General features: G+C 41.7%; 1 protein-coding gene across 2 annotated transcripts in view; it reads left to right on the top strand.

Moving 5' to 3' along the window:
- The window catches only part of MSH3 (mutS homolog 3), a 170,252-nt gene that overhangs the window by 76,284 nt on the left and 76,935 nt on the right, over nucleotides 1-17,033 (top strand). For both annotated transcript variants that reach the window (XM_074995384.1, XM_074995383.1), the window contains exon 14: nucleotides 10,269-10,456. In XM_074995384.1, coding sequence (XP_074851485.1) covers nucleotides 10,269-10,456 — 188 coding nt within the window. The remainder of the gene's footprint in view (nucleotides 1-10,268; nucleotides 10,457-17,033) is intronic.

The following is a 17,033-nucleotide window of genomic DNA, read 5'->3' as shown; positions in this document are numbered from 1 at the left end:
ACTGCAGTGGCAGATTAACCCACGCAGGGTTAATCTTCCATTGTTTTGTTTGGTGCATGAATGAAAGGGTGCTTTCTGGGGTCAAAGTCAACCCCAGAACTCCTTGCGAGCGGTGAAGGTTAAGAAAGGTCGACTGGAGAAACACTCCCGTCAACTTTTTTCTATACGGACAGCCATAACAGTTGGCCACCGATTAGTCCATTTTAGCTTTGCCAATTGTGTAGCTGAAATTGTGTAGCAGCACTCACCTGCTATGTCTAGTGTACATGTAGCCTTAGTCTGACCATCCCATATAGCACAGGCCTTAACTTCCCAAAATAATTTCTGGAGCATACCTTGTAGGAAACGCGTCCAGTCTCTGTTGAAAAATTGGCAGTGCAATAGAATCCACCATGATCATTGGTGAATTGTTCGAACAGTTAATTAACCTCATTGTCACCAATTTACCTTATTTTCAGTCTGAATTTGTCTAACTTCAGCTTTCATCCATTGGATCATGTTACCTGTGCTGTTTTGTGGGTTTGATTAATTTCCAGTTACCATACTTATGCAGCATGACTCAATGTGAGCAGAAAGTTAATTATCTAGAAAATAAAGCAATGTATCAGTCACCATTTTATAACATACTAACAGTATAAAGAGTATAAAAATTATAAACTATACAATTGCTTCAATAAATATATATAGTTACAGTGTATCCTCCTAGGTAGCAAAATAGGTACCAAATCTAGTGTAAATCAACACATTTTCATGTTTGTATCGAGCAATATGTATACCTTTCTTAGAAAATAAGTAAAATTAAATAGAAAAGTAGATTAAAATCAGTTATTTAAATAAACGTTTTCTATCCGGTGACTAAAATCAATTCACCCGAATGGGAGACTCTTGCCCAGGAAGCAGTGACACTGGAAATAAAAGATTTGCAAATTGTGGTGAATAATCAGCTTTCACTGTGTGGTTCTGGGGCCAAAAGAGCTGATGCATAAAGAGGGGACTCCTGAGTAAGAATAAAGAGATCTATCCAGCTACGTACTTAGTCCAGCAGAAGACTGTCCCATTTCAGGGACTCTCTATCTGTCCCACCACCCACAGGCACATGGTACAGTTCTGTGATGACTTGTAAGCCTACTTTTGCTGTCTGTGACTCTGGGAATATTTCTGTCATGCCAGTAAACAATGCATGAGTCCACAGAAACAATCGTACCAATGCTACAAGAAGATGGCTTCTGCATGGACTCCACCTGATGGTTGAAACAACAGACTGGACTTTTAACACATTACTTTTGCCAACAAATGCAGGCTGAAATTGTGGGCAGTTGGCATCACGTGCCCCATAACATCAGCCAGGCAGAATGCAATGACATGCACAATCTCAGAAACAATGCCCACATATATAATAAAAAAGGGGGTGGTGTAGTCATCATGAATATGTCAGATAACGAACTTGAGACTGCTAGACAATTCTCCAACACCATCTTTTACAGGCCACTATCCTCTGATCCCACCGAGAGTACCAAAACAAATAACATCATCTACTCAGGAAACTACCTGAAGAAGGCACAGGAACAAACCTTCACAGGCACACCCCTCCAGAACTCTGAGCAGGGATATTCTGTTACCCAAGTTCCATAAAGCTGGAAGTACTGTATAGCCCTTCATCTCAGGCACTGGCACTCTTGTAGTAGGATTGTCTGGCTATATAGACACACTCCTGAGGCCCTGCACTCCCAGCATTTGAAGCGATCTTTGAGTCCTCCCTGTGAACTGTACAGTCCACTGGTGATCTTTTAGAAAACCCATTTCTAGCCGCTATGGAGGTAGAAGCGCTCTACACCAAACATTCATCATGAAGTCGGACTACAAGCTGTCAGAAACTGTATCTCCAATGATGTCACAAAACACCTGGTCGTGAGCTTTGTGACCTTTTTTTTTTTAAAACCCACAACCATTTCAGATTTGGAGGAAAGTTATACCTTCAGGTCATCAGCACTGCTATGGGTACCTCTATGGCCCCACAATACGCCAACATTTTTATGGCTGACTTGGCGCAACGCTTCCTCAGCTCCAATCCTTGAGTGCTGCTCCTCTGCTTACGCTACATTGATTACATCTTCATCAACCGGACCCACGGTAAGGAGGCCCTTGAAAAATTAATTCAACAATTTCCACCCCAGCATCAGTTTCAGACTGAACTAGTTCATACAAGAGATCCACTTCCTGAGATCCACAGTGCAAATGAGTGATGGTCACATAAACACCACCCTATAATGGAACCTACTGATTGCGCTACTTAAATGCAAACCTCCAGCTTTCATCCAGAATATATCACAGATCCATTGTCTACAGTCAAGCTGTTCTCTCATAGAAACAAACACCTACAGGATCTCTATCAAGCATTCCTAAAACTACAGTACCCACCCAGGGAAGTGAAGAAGAAGACTGACAGTCAGGTGGGTACACAGGAGTTACCTACTACAGGACAGACTCCTCAAAGAAGACAACAGAATGCCAGTGGCTATTACTTACAGCCCCTAGCTAAAACCTCTCCAACACATCATCAAGGATGCACAACCTACCCGCACCACGAGTCACATGCCCCACTGCAGGAAACCCAGGAACCAATCCCTGCAACAAAGTACATCAACTCTGCCCATACATCTAGAAACATAGAATCGTAGGCCTGGAAGAGACCTCAGGAATTCGTCTAATCCAGAGCCCTGCTTCAGGCAGGATCAACCCCATCTGAGTCATCTCAGCCAGGACCTTGTCAAGCTGTGACTTAGTAACCTATAGGGATGGAGAATCCAACACCTTTCTAGGCAACATATTCCAGTGCTTCAGCACTCAACTGGTGAAGTAGTTTTTCGTAATATCCAACCTATTCACCTCCTTCTGTAACTTCAGACCATTGTTCCTTGTTCTGCTATCTGTCACGACTGAAAACAATTTCTTTTCATCCTCTCTAGAGCACACCTTCAGGAAGTTGAAGGCTGCTATTAAATCACTCCTCAGTCATCTCTTCTGTAAACTAAATAAGCCCAAATCCCTCAGTCTCTCTCATAGGTCATATGCTCCAGCCCGTTAATCATTTTTGTTGCCCTCCGCTGAACCTGCTCCGGCACATCCACATACTTTTTACACTGAGAGGCCCAAAACTGGACACAATATTCCAGATGTGGCCTTACCAGTGCTGAATAGAAGGGAATAATCACTTCTCTAGGTCTGCTCGAAATGCTCCTCCTAATGTACCCTAATATGCTGTTAGCCTTCTTGGCTACAAGGGCACACTATTTACTCATATTCAGCCTTTCATCCACCATAACCCCTAGGTCCCTTTCCACTGTACTGCTGTTTAGCCACTCAGTCCCCAGCCTGTAACAATGCTTGGGATTCTTCCACCCCAGGTGCAGGACTCTACACTTCTTGTTGAAGCACATCAGATTTCTTTTGGCCCAGTCCTCTAATTTATCCAGGCCACTCTGGATCCTATCTCTACCCTCCAACATATCTGCCTCTCCCGCTAGCTTAGTGTCACCTGCAGACTTGCTGAGGGTGCATTCCAGTCCCTCATCCAGGTCATTAATAAAGATGTTGAACAACACTGGTCCCAGAACTGAGCCTTGCGGCACCCTGCTTGAAATAGACCGCCATCCAGATATTGAGCTATTGACCACTACCCGTTGAGCCCAACTGTCAAGCTATCTTTCTGTCCATGTTATAGTCCGCGGATCCAATCCATACTTCCTCAGCTTATGGGCAAGAATGTTGTGGGAGACTATCAGAAGCTTTGCTGAAGTCAAAGTACATCACATCCACTGACTTCCCCATGTCCACAGAGCCTGTTACCTTGTCATCGAAGTTAATCAGATTGGTCAGGCATGACATGGCCTTGGTGAATCTGTGTTGACTACTCTTGATCTCTTCCCCTCTTCTAGGTGTTCCAAAATGGATTCCTTGAGGTTCCTCTCTGTTATTTTCCAAAGGATTGAGTTAAGGCTGACCGGTCAGTGGATTTTCTTCTTTCCTTTTTTAAAAATGAGCACTGCATTTGCCTTTTTCCAGTCATCTGGGATCTCTCCCAATCTCCAAGAGTCTTCAAAGATAATAGCCAAAGTCTCAGCAATGACATCTGCCAATTCCCTCAATACCCTTAGGTATATTAACTCCAGACCCATGAATTTTTGAACATCTAGTTTTTCTAGGTAGCTCTTAACTTACTCCTTCCCCACTGATGGCTGCCCTCCACCTTCCCATACTGCATTGTATACCACTGTAGTGTCGGAGCTGTCCTTGTTCATGAAAACTGAGACAAAAAAAAGCACTGAGAGTTTCAGCTTTTCTTGCATCATCTGTCACTAGATTACCTCTTTCATCCAGTAATAGCCCCACACCTTCCCTGGTAACCCTTTTATTGTTAACGTGCCTGTAGAAACCCTTTTGTTACCCTTCACATCCCTTGCCAGCTGCAGTTCCAGTTGTGCTTTCGCTTTCCTGATTATTGCCTGGCATTCTCCAGCCCTGTATTTACACTCCTCCTTAGTCAACTGTCCACGTTTCCACTTCTTATATACATTCTTTTTGAGTTTAAGATGACCGAGGATTTCCCTGTTAAGCCAAGCTGGTTGCCTACCATATCTGCATTTCTTGCAATGCAGCAGAATGGTTCGTTCCTGTGCTTTCAGTAAGATATCTGTAAAATACTGCCGGTTCTCCTGAACTCTTTCCCCATAATCTTCGTTCTCTCAGGGAGACGAAGTCTGCTCTTTTGAAATCAAGGGTCTGTATATTACTGCTCACCTTTCTTCCTTTTGTCAGGATCCTGAAATCTACCATCTCATGGTCTCTGCAGCCTACGTTGACAGCCACTTCTATTTGTCCTACTGGTTTTTCCCTGTTTGTGAGCAGCAGGTCAAGTTGCGCACAGCCCCTGGGTCGGCTCCTTCAGCACTTGTTTCAATAAGTTATCTCCAACTTTCTCCAAAAACTTCCTGGATTGTCAGTGTGGTGCTGTATTGGTCTCCCAATAAATGTCCATATGATTGAAGTCTCCCGTGAGAACCAGGACCTGTGATGTGGAAGCTTCTCTTAGTTGTCTAAAGAAGTCCTCATCTCCCTGATCTGACAGTCTATAGCAGACACCAACTACAATATCACCTGTTGTTTTTGCCTCTAAGCTTAACCCAAATACACTCATCTGGTTTTTCTCCCTCCTTATACTGGAGCTCTGAACTATCATACTGCTCCCTCACATAGAGCACAATTCCTCCTCCTTTTCTCCCTTATCTGTCCTTCCTAAATAGTTTATACCTTCCATGACCACGCTCCAGTTATGCAAATCATCCCACCTAGTCTCCGTTATTCCAGCCACCTCATACTTGTTTGACTGTGGCAGGGTCCTCCTGTTTGTTCCCCAGGCTTCTTGCATTTATATACAAGCACCTTATAGAAGTGACTGATGGACCCACTTTCTTCTCTTCACCCAGGAAACCTACCTTATTGTTCTCTACTCCTTCCCTACTTACCTCAGGGCTTGTGTCACCATTCTCCGATGAACCTAGTTTAATATCCCCCTCACTAGGTGTGCAAGCCTGCTCACAAAGATGCTCTTTCCTGTCTTCATTAGGTGGATCCCATTTCTTCCCAGCAATCCTTGGCCGGGGCACGTGGCCATGGAGGCTGCTCCAGTGCCCCCACGTACTTACCGTGGTCCTGTGGGGCTGTAGAAAACCCCCTGCCTATGCTATATTCAGAAAAATATCAAATAAGGAACATCTAGAAATATTCCTAATAGACCAAATATTAATGTACGTATAAACACCTCATAATTTATTATTTCAATCTTGTATTGTCTAAGACACTATTATTCTCATATGAGTTGTAAAAATTCCTGTTAAGTTTCTATATAATAAATGAGCACAATGCATTTTCCAGGCTCAGCACTCCTACTCATTAATTGACTCCAAATGATTATTTGTAGGCAATTAAGTTAAAAGTTGTTAATGAAACACAGGTACAAATTAAGTATGGTGTGAATTTGTAGAGTTTGATGATTTGGATAGATGCGCAGAGATATAATTATTTAGGGTAGTCTATTAGTCACCTGAGAAAGGAAATAAAGGCATAAAAGTCTTAATTTCTTTTTAACTGAAAACTGTAGATTGATAAACTGAGTTGTGGAATTGAATGCAATCATTAGTGTCTTGAGATACATAGAAACTTCTTTTTTAGATCACTTTAGATCAAGGTGATGAGATACCTGTAGTACCATTCTAGTCTTAGTAACACACACAAAAAAAAGTGAATAAGGTAGTTCAGTCGTAAGGCTTTGTTTCCAGGAGGAACACTCCTCAGAAGCTGTTTGAAAAAATCCATTGGTCCATCTTTCATCCTGTATTTGGCTTATAGGCAGCAATATTTAAAAAGGACTAGGAATTATTTTATTCTGTTTTTTCGAGGACATCTTTTGGTGCTTTTCCCCTTTATGAAAAACTGTTTGGACTGACCATGACATAGAGAGAGCTGTAGGTGATCCAGTGAGAATGAGTTGTCTTGTAATCTTTACATATATCGTGAAAATAGAGCGTCTCTCTTATGGCTTTATATGCATAGTCAAGTGACTATAAAATCAGAGTTTATAATGTCTGCATGCAAATGTCTTGAGAGTTCAGTTCTGCTTGTGAAATTCTATCTATATGAGAAATTGGCAGATGGTTTCCAAGCGTCATCTTCTGGTCTGTCCAATATTTATATCTGGAGCTGTGCAGCTTTTTCCAAAGCTTCCCTTGACAGTGGTGTAGTTGCCTTTACTGACTTTGCCTTTTCTGTCTTCCTTCATGTACTACATACTCTTTTACATACTTCTTAACAATGTCTAATGTGTTGTTTTGTGATAATTATGCGATGTGTCTTCATACATTCCGATGCTGATTAAATACATTGAAGATATCTGTTGTCAAGCAGATTTGTTAGTGTAGATAAAGTGAATCCATTCTACAATCATTTGATATGCGAGCTACATTGAATCACCTAATGTTTGGTTATACTAGTAGCAATTTGCTTAAGGGAGGAAGGAGAATAATTGTTTTCTAAGCCAATATTTCTGCATTGGAAAGTGGCAGGGAGCTTCGCTTCTCATCCCCAGCGCTCCCTTGGTCAGGAACTGTGCAGGGAAAGCCATAATTTTATGGGGTATTAGGATCTATGCAGTGACATTCCTTTCTTTCCCGAACACCAAGTGGTGTGTGGGTAAAACTGCAGAGGGGAGCCATCTTGAGACTGAATCTGATAAGAGTTGCTCCAGGAGCAATTTAAGCAGGGGCTGTTGAATATTGATGAAGACATCAAACTGCTTTCTGCAGTTTTCACTCTGGACATTTCTTCACTATTCTTATTGATTGTGTGCTGCAAACACCTTTTCCTTCCTTTCTCATGTCCACTCTCCTTTTCCTTGTGTTATAATTCTGATAATTCTGCCCAAAAAGATAAATAATTTAATCTCTCTGTGCCTCCCTCTCTCACACACACACATTCTCTCTCTCTCTCCCTCTCCCCCAACCCCACCAACCAAAAACATTTCAAAACTGTGGTGCTAACATGTTTGCACACCATCACAGCTCATTCTTCTTGTCTATTATATTCCTTTTCTTTACCCTTTGTCTTGTCTATTTAGATATATTCTTTTACCTGCACAAAATTCTCTGTCATTCCAGCACGATACGGGCACGCAGCTTTACCTAGTTCCTAGGGCTCAAGGTGTAACCCTGTTAATTTAAATATCTGTGCTTAACAATTCCTAAGGCTCAAGTTATAACATCCTGCAGGATTGCAGGATCTTTTACCATTGAAAGAGCTTACACAGTAACATCTTTACTCTCTCTTTATTAACTATTATGAAGAAAACAGACTACATAGGTTAAGCATACAGTACCTTGCTCACCAGTCCTGATCAAGGCAGGTGAACTTCTCCTGTTGGCCAGGCAAGCTTAGTTGCATTTGCTTACTGTTTGCTCCATGTCACAGTTGTGCAGAGGATTCTTGGCAGCTCTGATTTTAGGCTGTGTCTTGGAGGTGGTTCTTCTTCCAGGTCTTTCTTTGTTGTTCTTTCTGTTGCCTCTTTCCCTCCGTTGTTGGTCTCCTTCTTGGACACCAGTTAAAATATTGCAACTTGAATCCTTCCATAACCAGTTATTTCACAAAAAATTAACCAACCAATCCTAACATATTGTGATCCCTACACCAGTTATATCCCAGGAACCTAATTGATTGACACCTCGCAAAATTATTTATACAGCAGACAGACAATTAATTGATAAGCTATTAATATGTGGTTTCTTGCCACACACAATGCTATCAAGCTAGTTTTCATTAGCCATTTTGAGATCACTTTCTTTATTTGGTGTTATTAGAACATAAGAACGGCCATACTGGGTCAGACCAAAGGTTCATCTAACCCAGTATCCTGTCTGCCGACAGTAGCCAATGCCTGATGCCCCAGAGGAGGTGAACTGAAGACAATGATCAAGCAATTTGTCTCCTGCCATCCATCTCCCACCTTTGACGAAAGGCTAGGCACAATACCTTACCCCTTTGCTGATAGCCATCTATGGACCTGACCTCCAAATATTTATCAGGCTCTTTTTTAAACTCTGTTAGAGTCCTGGCCTTCACAGCGTCCTCTGGTAAGGAGTTCCACAGGTTGACTGCGCTGTGTGAAGAAAAACTTTCTTTTATTAGTTTTGAACCTGCTACCCATTAATTTCATTTGGGCTATGTCTACACGAGCCCCAAACTTCGAAATGGCCACGCAAATGGCCATTTTGAAGTTTACTAATGAAGCGCTGAAATGCATATTCAGCGCTTCATTAGCATGCGGGCGGCCGCTACACTTCGAAATTGACGCGCCTCGCCGCCGCGCGTCTCGTCCAGACGGTGCTCCTTTTCGAGACGCGCAGCAGCAAGGCGCGTCAATTTCGAAGTGTAGCGGCCGCCCGCATGCTAATGAAACGCTGAATATGCATTTCAGCGCTTCGTTAGTAAACTTCAGAATGGCCATTTGCGTGGCCATTTCGAAGTTTGGGGCTCGTGAAGACACGGCCTTGGTGTCCTCTAGTTCTTACATTATGGGAGCAAGTAAATAACTTTTCAATATTCACTTTCTCCACACCATTCATGATATTAGTTGCCATTAGGACAGGGTCTCCTCCTTAAAAGCCTGTTATTACACTATTTAAGTGTAATTTAGATGGGATGTGAGCGTGTGATTTTCTTCTTTTCAACTAATGGTTGCTCCTTTTCCAGTCTGGCTACAGATGAAGACCTCAGGCTTTCCAATATCCTTACACTGTGATCTTTGAGGCAGGGACTCTCTTATTTCATGTTTGTACGCTCATCCCTCATTTAACGACTACCTTACTTATGAGTACTTGGTAAAACGAGGATGCATATACTTACCACTGTTCACTATCTGAGTGAACTTTGCCCGCTCATACGAGCCTCTTGTGAGGTCCCTGACCAGGGTGCAGGCTGACCTGCAGCCCTGCGGCTGTAGTTGAGCCAGCTGCGGGGTCCCTGGCCAGGGTGTGGGGAGCTCCTCAGTCCTGCCCAGCCCGATCCCAGCACTCAGCCCACAGCTCCCCATGCATCCCTCCCAGCTTGCTCCCAACACGTGCCTGTCCCCTTCCGAACCTCCCTGCCTGCTTCACCCCCCATTTGTCCCCCCATACCTCTGCTGCAGCCCAGAGGAACAAGCCACCACCTCCTCCACCAGAGCCACCTTCAGGTTTTAACCTTCCCTCCCACTCATGATTCCAAACTGACCCCCAGCCTTTAACCCTCTCCAACCCCGATTCCAACCCAAGGTTCACTTACCTTCCTAAAGCAGTGCCACCTGCTGCCACTGTTTTGCTGAGTTTGGAGTATTAGGAACCAATCAGACACTTTTACATGTATTTAATGGTAATTTAATGGGCCCTCTTACAAGTTTTCGCCTACAAGCAGTAAGTTGGGAGCCAGTTGCACTTGTATAGTGAGGGATGAGTGTACAGTGCTTAGCATGAGGCTCATTTTAAGTTAGTTCCTTGGCATTTCTGTAATAAGTAATACATCATTTAATTCATCAGGTTTACCTTTTGAACAAAAGATCATCAAGTAATATTTTAATACTTAAAAATTAAGCATGTACATTGTGTAAGTGAAGCAGGGTATAAGTGGGGAATCCTGGAACATACAGCATTGTGAGAATTTAAATTAAAACTTTTCCTCACTTTCAGTGTTCAACGCAAGAGTTCTTCTTGATAGTCAGCACTCTGTCTCGCTTGGAGACAGAACTTCAAGCTCTGGTTCCAGCTATACATTCCCAAGTGAAAACTCCCTTGCTGCAGATGGCCCTCTTGGAAATTCCTGAGCTCCTCTGCCCAGTGAAACATTATTTAAAGATACTTAATGAAGAAGCAGCCAAGTAAGTAAAGAAAACACATCTTTTATTCCTTGTAGTCTTTCTTACTGAACTCGATGTGTGAATTTTATATTATAACCCTTATTCATGTAATACATAAATGAAAAATGTACATTATAGATTGCATAAGTAGACTCATATTTAAGGTTGCCTGGCACTTCCCATTAGAAGATCTGTCTTTGCTTATAGTTTGCCAAACTTAAACCATTCATGCAACACACGCAGGCTGATTCTACACATGCCACCTCCCATCGGAGGTGGCATAGTAATGGGGTGCCAATGTGCATATTCAACACCTCATTAGCATAACGGTAGCCATGCGGATTTCAAAGTGCAGACTTCAAATTGCAGATTGACAGCATAGATGGGGGCAGCTTTGAAATAAGTGCCCCACTTCGACATTCCCTTACTCCGATCTAATTTTGTGAACATAAGAACATAAGACTGGCCATACTGGGTCAGACCAAAGGTCCATCCAGCCCAGCATCCCATCTGCCGACGGTGGCCAATGCCAGGTGCCCCAGAGAAGGAGAACAGAAGACAATGATCAAGTGATTTACCTCCTGCCGTCCATCTCCTGCCCTTGTTCTGAAGGCTGGGCACCATACTTTATCCCTGGCTAATAGCCATTTATGGACCTAACCTGCAAAAATTTATCAAGGTCTTTTTTAAACCCTAATAGAGTCCTGGCCTTCACAGCCTCCTCGGGCAAGGAGTTCCACAGGTTGACTGTGCGCTGTGTGAAGAAAAATTTCCTTTTATTAGTTTTGAACCTACTACCCATCAATTTCATCTGGTGTCCCCTAGTTCTTGTATTATGGGAAAAGGTAAATAATTTTTCTATATTCACTTTCTCCACACCATTCATGATTTTATATACCTCTATCATATCGCCCCTCAATCGCCTCTTTTCCAAACTGAAAAGTCCCAGTCTCTCTAGCCTCTCCCCATATGGGACCCATTCCAAGCCCCTAATCATCTTAGTCGCCCTTTTCTGAACCTTTTCTAATGCCAATATATCTCTTTTGAGGTGAGGAGACCACATCTGCACGCAGTACTCAAGATGTGGGCGTACCATAGTTTTATATAGGGGAAGTATGCTATCTTTTGTCTTATTATCTATCCCTTTTTTAATAATTCCTAACATTCTATTTGCCTTACTAACTGCCGCTGCACACTGCGTGGATGTCTTCAGAGAACTATCCACTATAACTCCAAGATCCCTTTCCTGATCTGTCGTAGCTAAATTTGTCCCCATCATGTAGTACGTGTAATTTGGGTTATTTTTTCCAACATGCATTACCTTACACTTACCCACATTAAATTTCATTTGCCATTTTGCTGCCCAATCACTCAGTTTGCTGAGATCTTTTTGTAGTTCTTCACAATCCCTTTTGCTTTTGACTGTCCTGAACAACTTGGTGTCATCTGCAAACTTTGCCACCTCACTGCTTACCTCATTTTCTAGATCATTGATGAACAAGTTGAACAGGATCGGTCCCAGGACTGACCCCTGGGGAACACCACTAGTTACCCTCCTCCATTGTGAAAATTTACCATTTATTCCAACCCTTTGTTTTCTGTCTTTTAACCAATTCCCGATCCATGAAAGGATCTTTCCTCCTATCCCATGACCGCCTAATTTACATAAAAGCCTTTGGTGTGGGACCGTGTCAAAGGCTTTCTGGAAATCCAGGTATATTATGTCCACTGGGTGCCCCTTGTCCGCATGTTTATTAACCCCTTCAAAGAATTCTAATAGATTAGACAGTCACGACTTCCCTCTGCAGAAACCATGCTGACTTTTGCCCAACAATTCGTGGTCTTCTACGTGCCTTGCAATTTTATTCTTTACTAGTGTTTCTGCTAATTTGCCCGGTACTGATGTTAAACTTATCGGTCTATAATTGCCAGGGTCTCCTCTAGAGCCTTTTTTAAATATTGGCGTTATATTTGCTGTCTTCCAGTCATTTGGTACCAAAGTGGATTTAAAGGATAGGTTACAAACCACTGTTAATAACTCCGCAATTTCACATTTGAGTTCTTTCAGAACCCTTGGGTGAATGCCGTCTGGTCCTGGAGACTTGTTACTATTCAGCTTATCAATTAACTCCAAAACCTCCTCTAATGTCACTTCAATCTGAGTGAGTTCCTCAGATTTGTCACCTAAAAAGGCTGGCTCAGATTTAGGAACCTCTGTAACATCCTCAGCCGTGAAGACTGAAGCAAAGAAATCATTTAATCGCTCCGCAATGGCACTGTCTTCCTTGATCGCTCCTTTTATATCTTTATCGTCCAAGGGCCCCACTGCTTTTTTAGCGGGCTTCCTCCTTCTAATGTATTTAAAAAACATTTTACTATTGTTCTTTGAATTTTTGGCTAGCTGTTCCTCAAAATCTTTTTTGGCTTTTCTTACTACATTATGACACTTAATTTGGGAGTGTTTATGTTCCTTTCTATTTTCCTCACTAGGATTTGACTTCCACTTTTTAAAAGCTGCCCTTTTCTCTCTCACTGCCTTTTTAACATGGCTGTTTAGCCATGGTGGTTCTTTGTTAGGTCTCTTACTGTGTTTTTTTATTTGGGGTATACATTTAAGTTGGGCCTCTAGTATGGTGTCTTTAAACAGTTTCCATGCAGCTTCCAGGGATTTTAGTTTAATTACTCTACCTTTTAGTTTCTGTTTAACTAGCTTCCTCATTTTAGTGTAATTCCCCTTTTTGAAATTAAATGCCAGAGTATTTGACCGCTGCGGTGTTCTTCCCAACACAGGAATATTAAAAGTTATTATATTGTGGTCACTATTTCCAAGCGGTCCAGTAACAGTTACCTCTTGGACTAGATCCTGCGTTCCAGTCAAGACTAGATCGAGAATTGACTCTCCCCTTGTGGGTTCCTGTACTAGCTGCTCCAAGAAGCAGTCATTTAAGGCATCAAGAAATTTAATCTCTGAATCCCGTCCTGAGGTGACATGCACCTAATCAGTATGGGGATAATTGAAATCTCCTATTATTACTGTGTTTTTTATTTTGATAGCCTCTCTAATCTCCCTTAACGTTTCAGCATCACTATCACTGAGAGTAAGGGAATGTCAAAGTAGGGCGCTTATTTTGAAGCTGCCCCCATCTACATTGTCAATCTGTAGTTCGAAGTCTACACTTTGAAATTTATGTGGCTGTATGCTAATGAGGCACTGAATATGCATGTTAGCGTCTCATTAGCCTGCTTCAAATTGACTCATTACTGTGCCACCCCCGATAGGAGGTGGCATGTGTAGAAGCAGCCATAGTATTGTAGCTGTGTTGTTCTCAAGGTATTAGAGACAGAAGGTGAGGTAATATCTTTTATTGGACCAAATGAGTGTCACACCTCAGTACAAGATTAAACAGATTGGCATAGGTGTTAGCTACTTATGCTAAACAATCTGTTCCATCATATATTGAGCTGTTACACTCCTAGATCATTTCCAGAAATGAAGAAAAGCTCCGCGTGAGCTGGAAACCGTCTCTCCCCCCCCCACGAGAAGATGATCCAATTAAAAGTATTATCTCACCCACCTTTCAGGCTGAAATTTTCCGTGCTGGATGAATGCTTCTGGCTCAGTAATTTTGGAAAGTTTCATCCAGAATGCTTCAGTTGTATCTGAGAATGAGGATAGGAGAAAAATACGTTGTTTGCTCTTGCAAGAAAAAAAAAATTCTTACAGCCAGTATGTTGAGAAGTTTGATATATCAGTGCATGGACATGAAATTTGATAAGGTGTGCGGGAGGGGAGTTGTGTGGAGTTGGGGATGTCCCATTTCCCATGCCTGTGAAAATTCATCCAAATGAGATCAGGTTAGGAACTTAAGCAACTTTTTTCAGTATGGCAGCAGCTAAATTTTCTGAAAATACTTTCTGTATTAAGCGTGCTGCTGCCCCTCACAGCTCCTGTGCTGACTGAACTGTTCAAGTGTCAGCCCTACAAAAGCAACAACACATGCTCCAGCTTAGGGCTTCAGGGGCTTGGCAGGTCTCTTCCTGGAGTTGCTCCTCTGGACTTGGGGAAGACTCTGTGATGCCAGGCCCAGGAACTGAGAGAAGTGAGGCTTGCTTCTACACTTGCCCCCTCCTGTCGGAAGGGGCATGGTAACGAGACAGTACGAAGCAGGCTAATGAGGCTCTGACATGCATATTCAGGACCTCATTAGCATAAAGGCGGTCATGCCAATTTCAAAGTTCAGACTTCGAAATGCAGACGTAGATGCAGACAGCTTCAATATAAGCACCCCACTTTGACTAATTGGGAGTAAGGGAATGTCGAAGTGTGGTGCTTATTTCATATCTGCCCACATCTATGCTGCCAGTTCAAAGTTCGTGCGGCTGCCATCATCCTACTGAGGCACTGAATATGTATGTCAGCACCTCATTAGCCTGCTTTTAACTGCCTTATTATCATGCCCCTTTCCACCAGGAGGGGGTGAATATAGCCAGAGACCATCCCTTTTATGTTCTCAGTGCTCTTCCTTTGCCCTCCTGACTAATTTTAAGAGCTTGACTTTGAAACCTTGAATATTCGTTCAGTGTAGCTTTTTTGTGTCTTTTATATAATGAGCCTGGAACCATATAAGCATCTGAGCTTTGTGTCCAGCTCTGCCACAACTTCCTGTATGTCCTTAGACAAATTTCAATGAACTTTTTGCTGAAAGTTCCATTTCTGCAAAACAATTGCCTCATATGGGTATTATGAGATTTAGTTTGTCAAGTGCTTTGAGATCCTCTGATTAAAGGTGCTATCTAATTATGTATACCAGCATAGTAATAAAATAAATCCCTTAGCTCACACAAAATAAGCCATTCTGAAATTAATTTTATTTCTTTTGCCACCTTCTGTCTTCTGACCTTCTCTTCATGCGTCACCTTCTGATCTGTCTTTAATAGGATTACATTTCATATTCCAAATCTCTGAGCACTTCTAAAATAGATGTTGATTTTAAAATAATTGACAGAAAAATGTTTTCGTCTTTCTCCGCAGCAGGGATTGAAAAATTAACTGAGCCAACATCTAGGACTGCCAGTATTTGCTCTTGGACCAGTGACAGATTTAAGGGCTATTAGAGAATTAAAAGGTTAGAAACACTTGCTGTATCCTATTGGATAAAGGGGATTATAGGTTTTCTATTGATATACAGTATTCAGTTAAGTGTTTGGTAGGATATGAGAGAGAAAACCTTATCATTGTGATACCTGATGTACACAAAAACTCTTATATAGCTAATGTTTAGAAGTTTATAAAATATTAGTTCTTATTTTTTCTGTCACTGTACTCTACATAACTAAGACACTGATATTGTAGATAGAGTAATAAAAAAAAAATTCTAATGAAAATGTTAGCCTAATTTTTAAATCGTTTTCTCCAAAAGAGTTCAAATAGCAAATATCACTACATGCCATAATGCACATATACATATACATGTATATCTCACAGAGCTGGAAGGGACCTGGAGAGGTCATCAAGTCCAATCCCCTGCACTCACAGCAGGACCTATCACTATCCCTGATAATTTTTTTTTTAAATTCATTTGCTCCAGGTCCCTAAATAGCCCCCTCCAGGATTGAACACACAACCCTGGGTTTAGCAGACCAGTACTCAAACTGCTTTGTTTATTTGAACTTGTTTTACTCAAACTGGGTAACTCACTCATGCCTTTGTTGAGCATTTTCAACTTGCGGAGGAGTTTCGTGCTTTTGCCAGCAAAATGTGTATTTTGTCCTAGCCCATCTTGTATTTTGTACTGATATAGAAGTAGATATAACTATTGATAGTCTGTGTGTTGTGGTGGTTTTATTGTATTTTATATTGTTGCTATAAAAATTATTTTGAAAAGAACTACTGACTTTAAAATCCTAAAAATGTCTAAATATCTGCAGTTGCCATTTTTGGAAATTTGCTTTTCTGTTTTCAGTAAGCAGCTATCATGAGACAATGACAGAGTATTTATAATCAGCTGCTGGCGAGCAGCTGTCTTTCTCCTACAGTTTCCCTGGAAATGGGTCTAATCAGCAGTACAGTTTTGTTTCTGAAACATCCGGTATTATAAAATGCTAGCTTTACTTTCTCTTGTATAATAGCTGTATTAAGCTCTCAGAGTCAGAGTTCATATCAGTGTTCTTCTCTTGATGACTACTAGCTTGTTGTAGTGTTTTGAAAAAAGAAGTTGGATTGGGTACAATTAGGAGGATTTTTTTTACTTATCTTTAATATTTTAACATGCCTGGGTTTATTTTCTCTTCAGATAGCAGTAGATTTCATAGCTGTGACATAAGTCTTCTTCCTATTATCCTGTTGACTGGAGGCATGTTGCATGCAAGCATCAGACATTTTTGTTTGTCCACTGTATCATTAAAGTCCATCTTCTTCACATTGTCTCTGATAAAATCATCCATAACTTTTTGGGCTTTCCTTGCACTCTTTCCTACTAACCTTTCTTACCATGCTGTCTCCACCAGGTCCCCTTGATTTATGCCCTCTGTGAACTGAAATCAGCAAAATCATGCTTCTTGGATTTTATTAACTATATTAGGGAGTTCCACCCTAACA

The sequence above is a fragment of the Carettochelys insculpta genome, chromosome 5 (genome assembly GCF_033958435.1).
Source record: "Carettochelys insculpta isolate YL-2023 chromosome 5, ASM3395843v1, whole genome shotgun sequence".
In the NCBI taxonomy this organism is placed as follows: Eukaryota; Metazoa; Chordata; order Testudines; family Carettochelyidae; genus Carettochelys; species Carettochelys insculpta.
The sequence above is the reverse complement of the archived record's forward strand: the minus strand, read 5'-3'. Positions and strand labels throughout refer to the sequence as shown.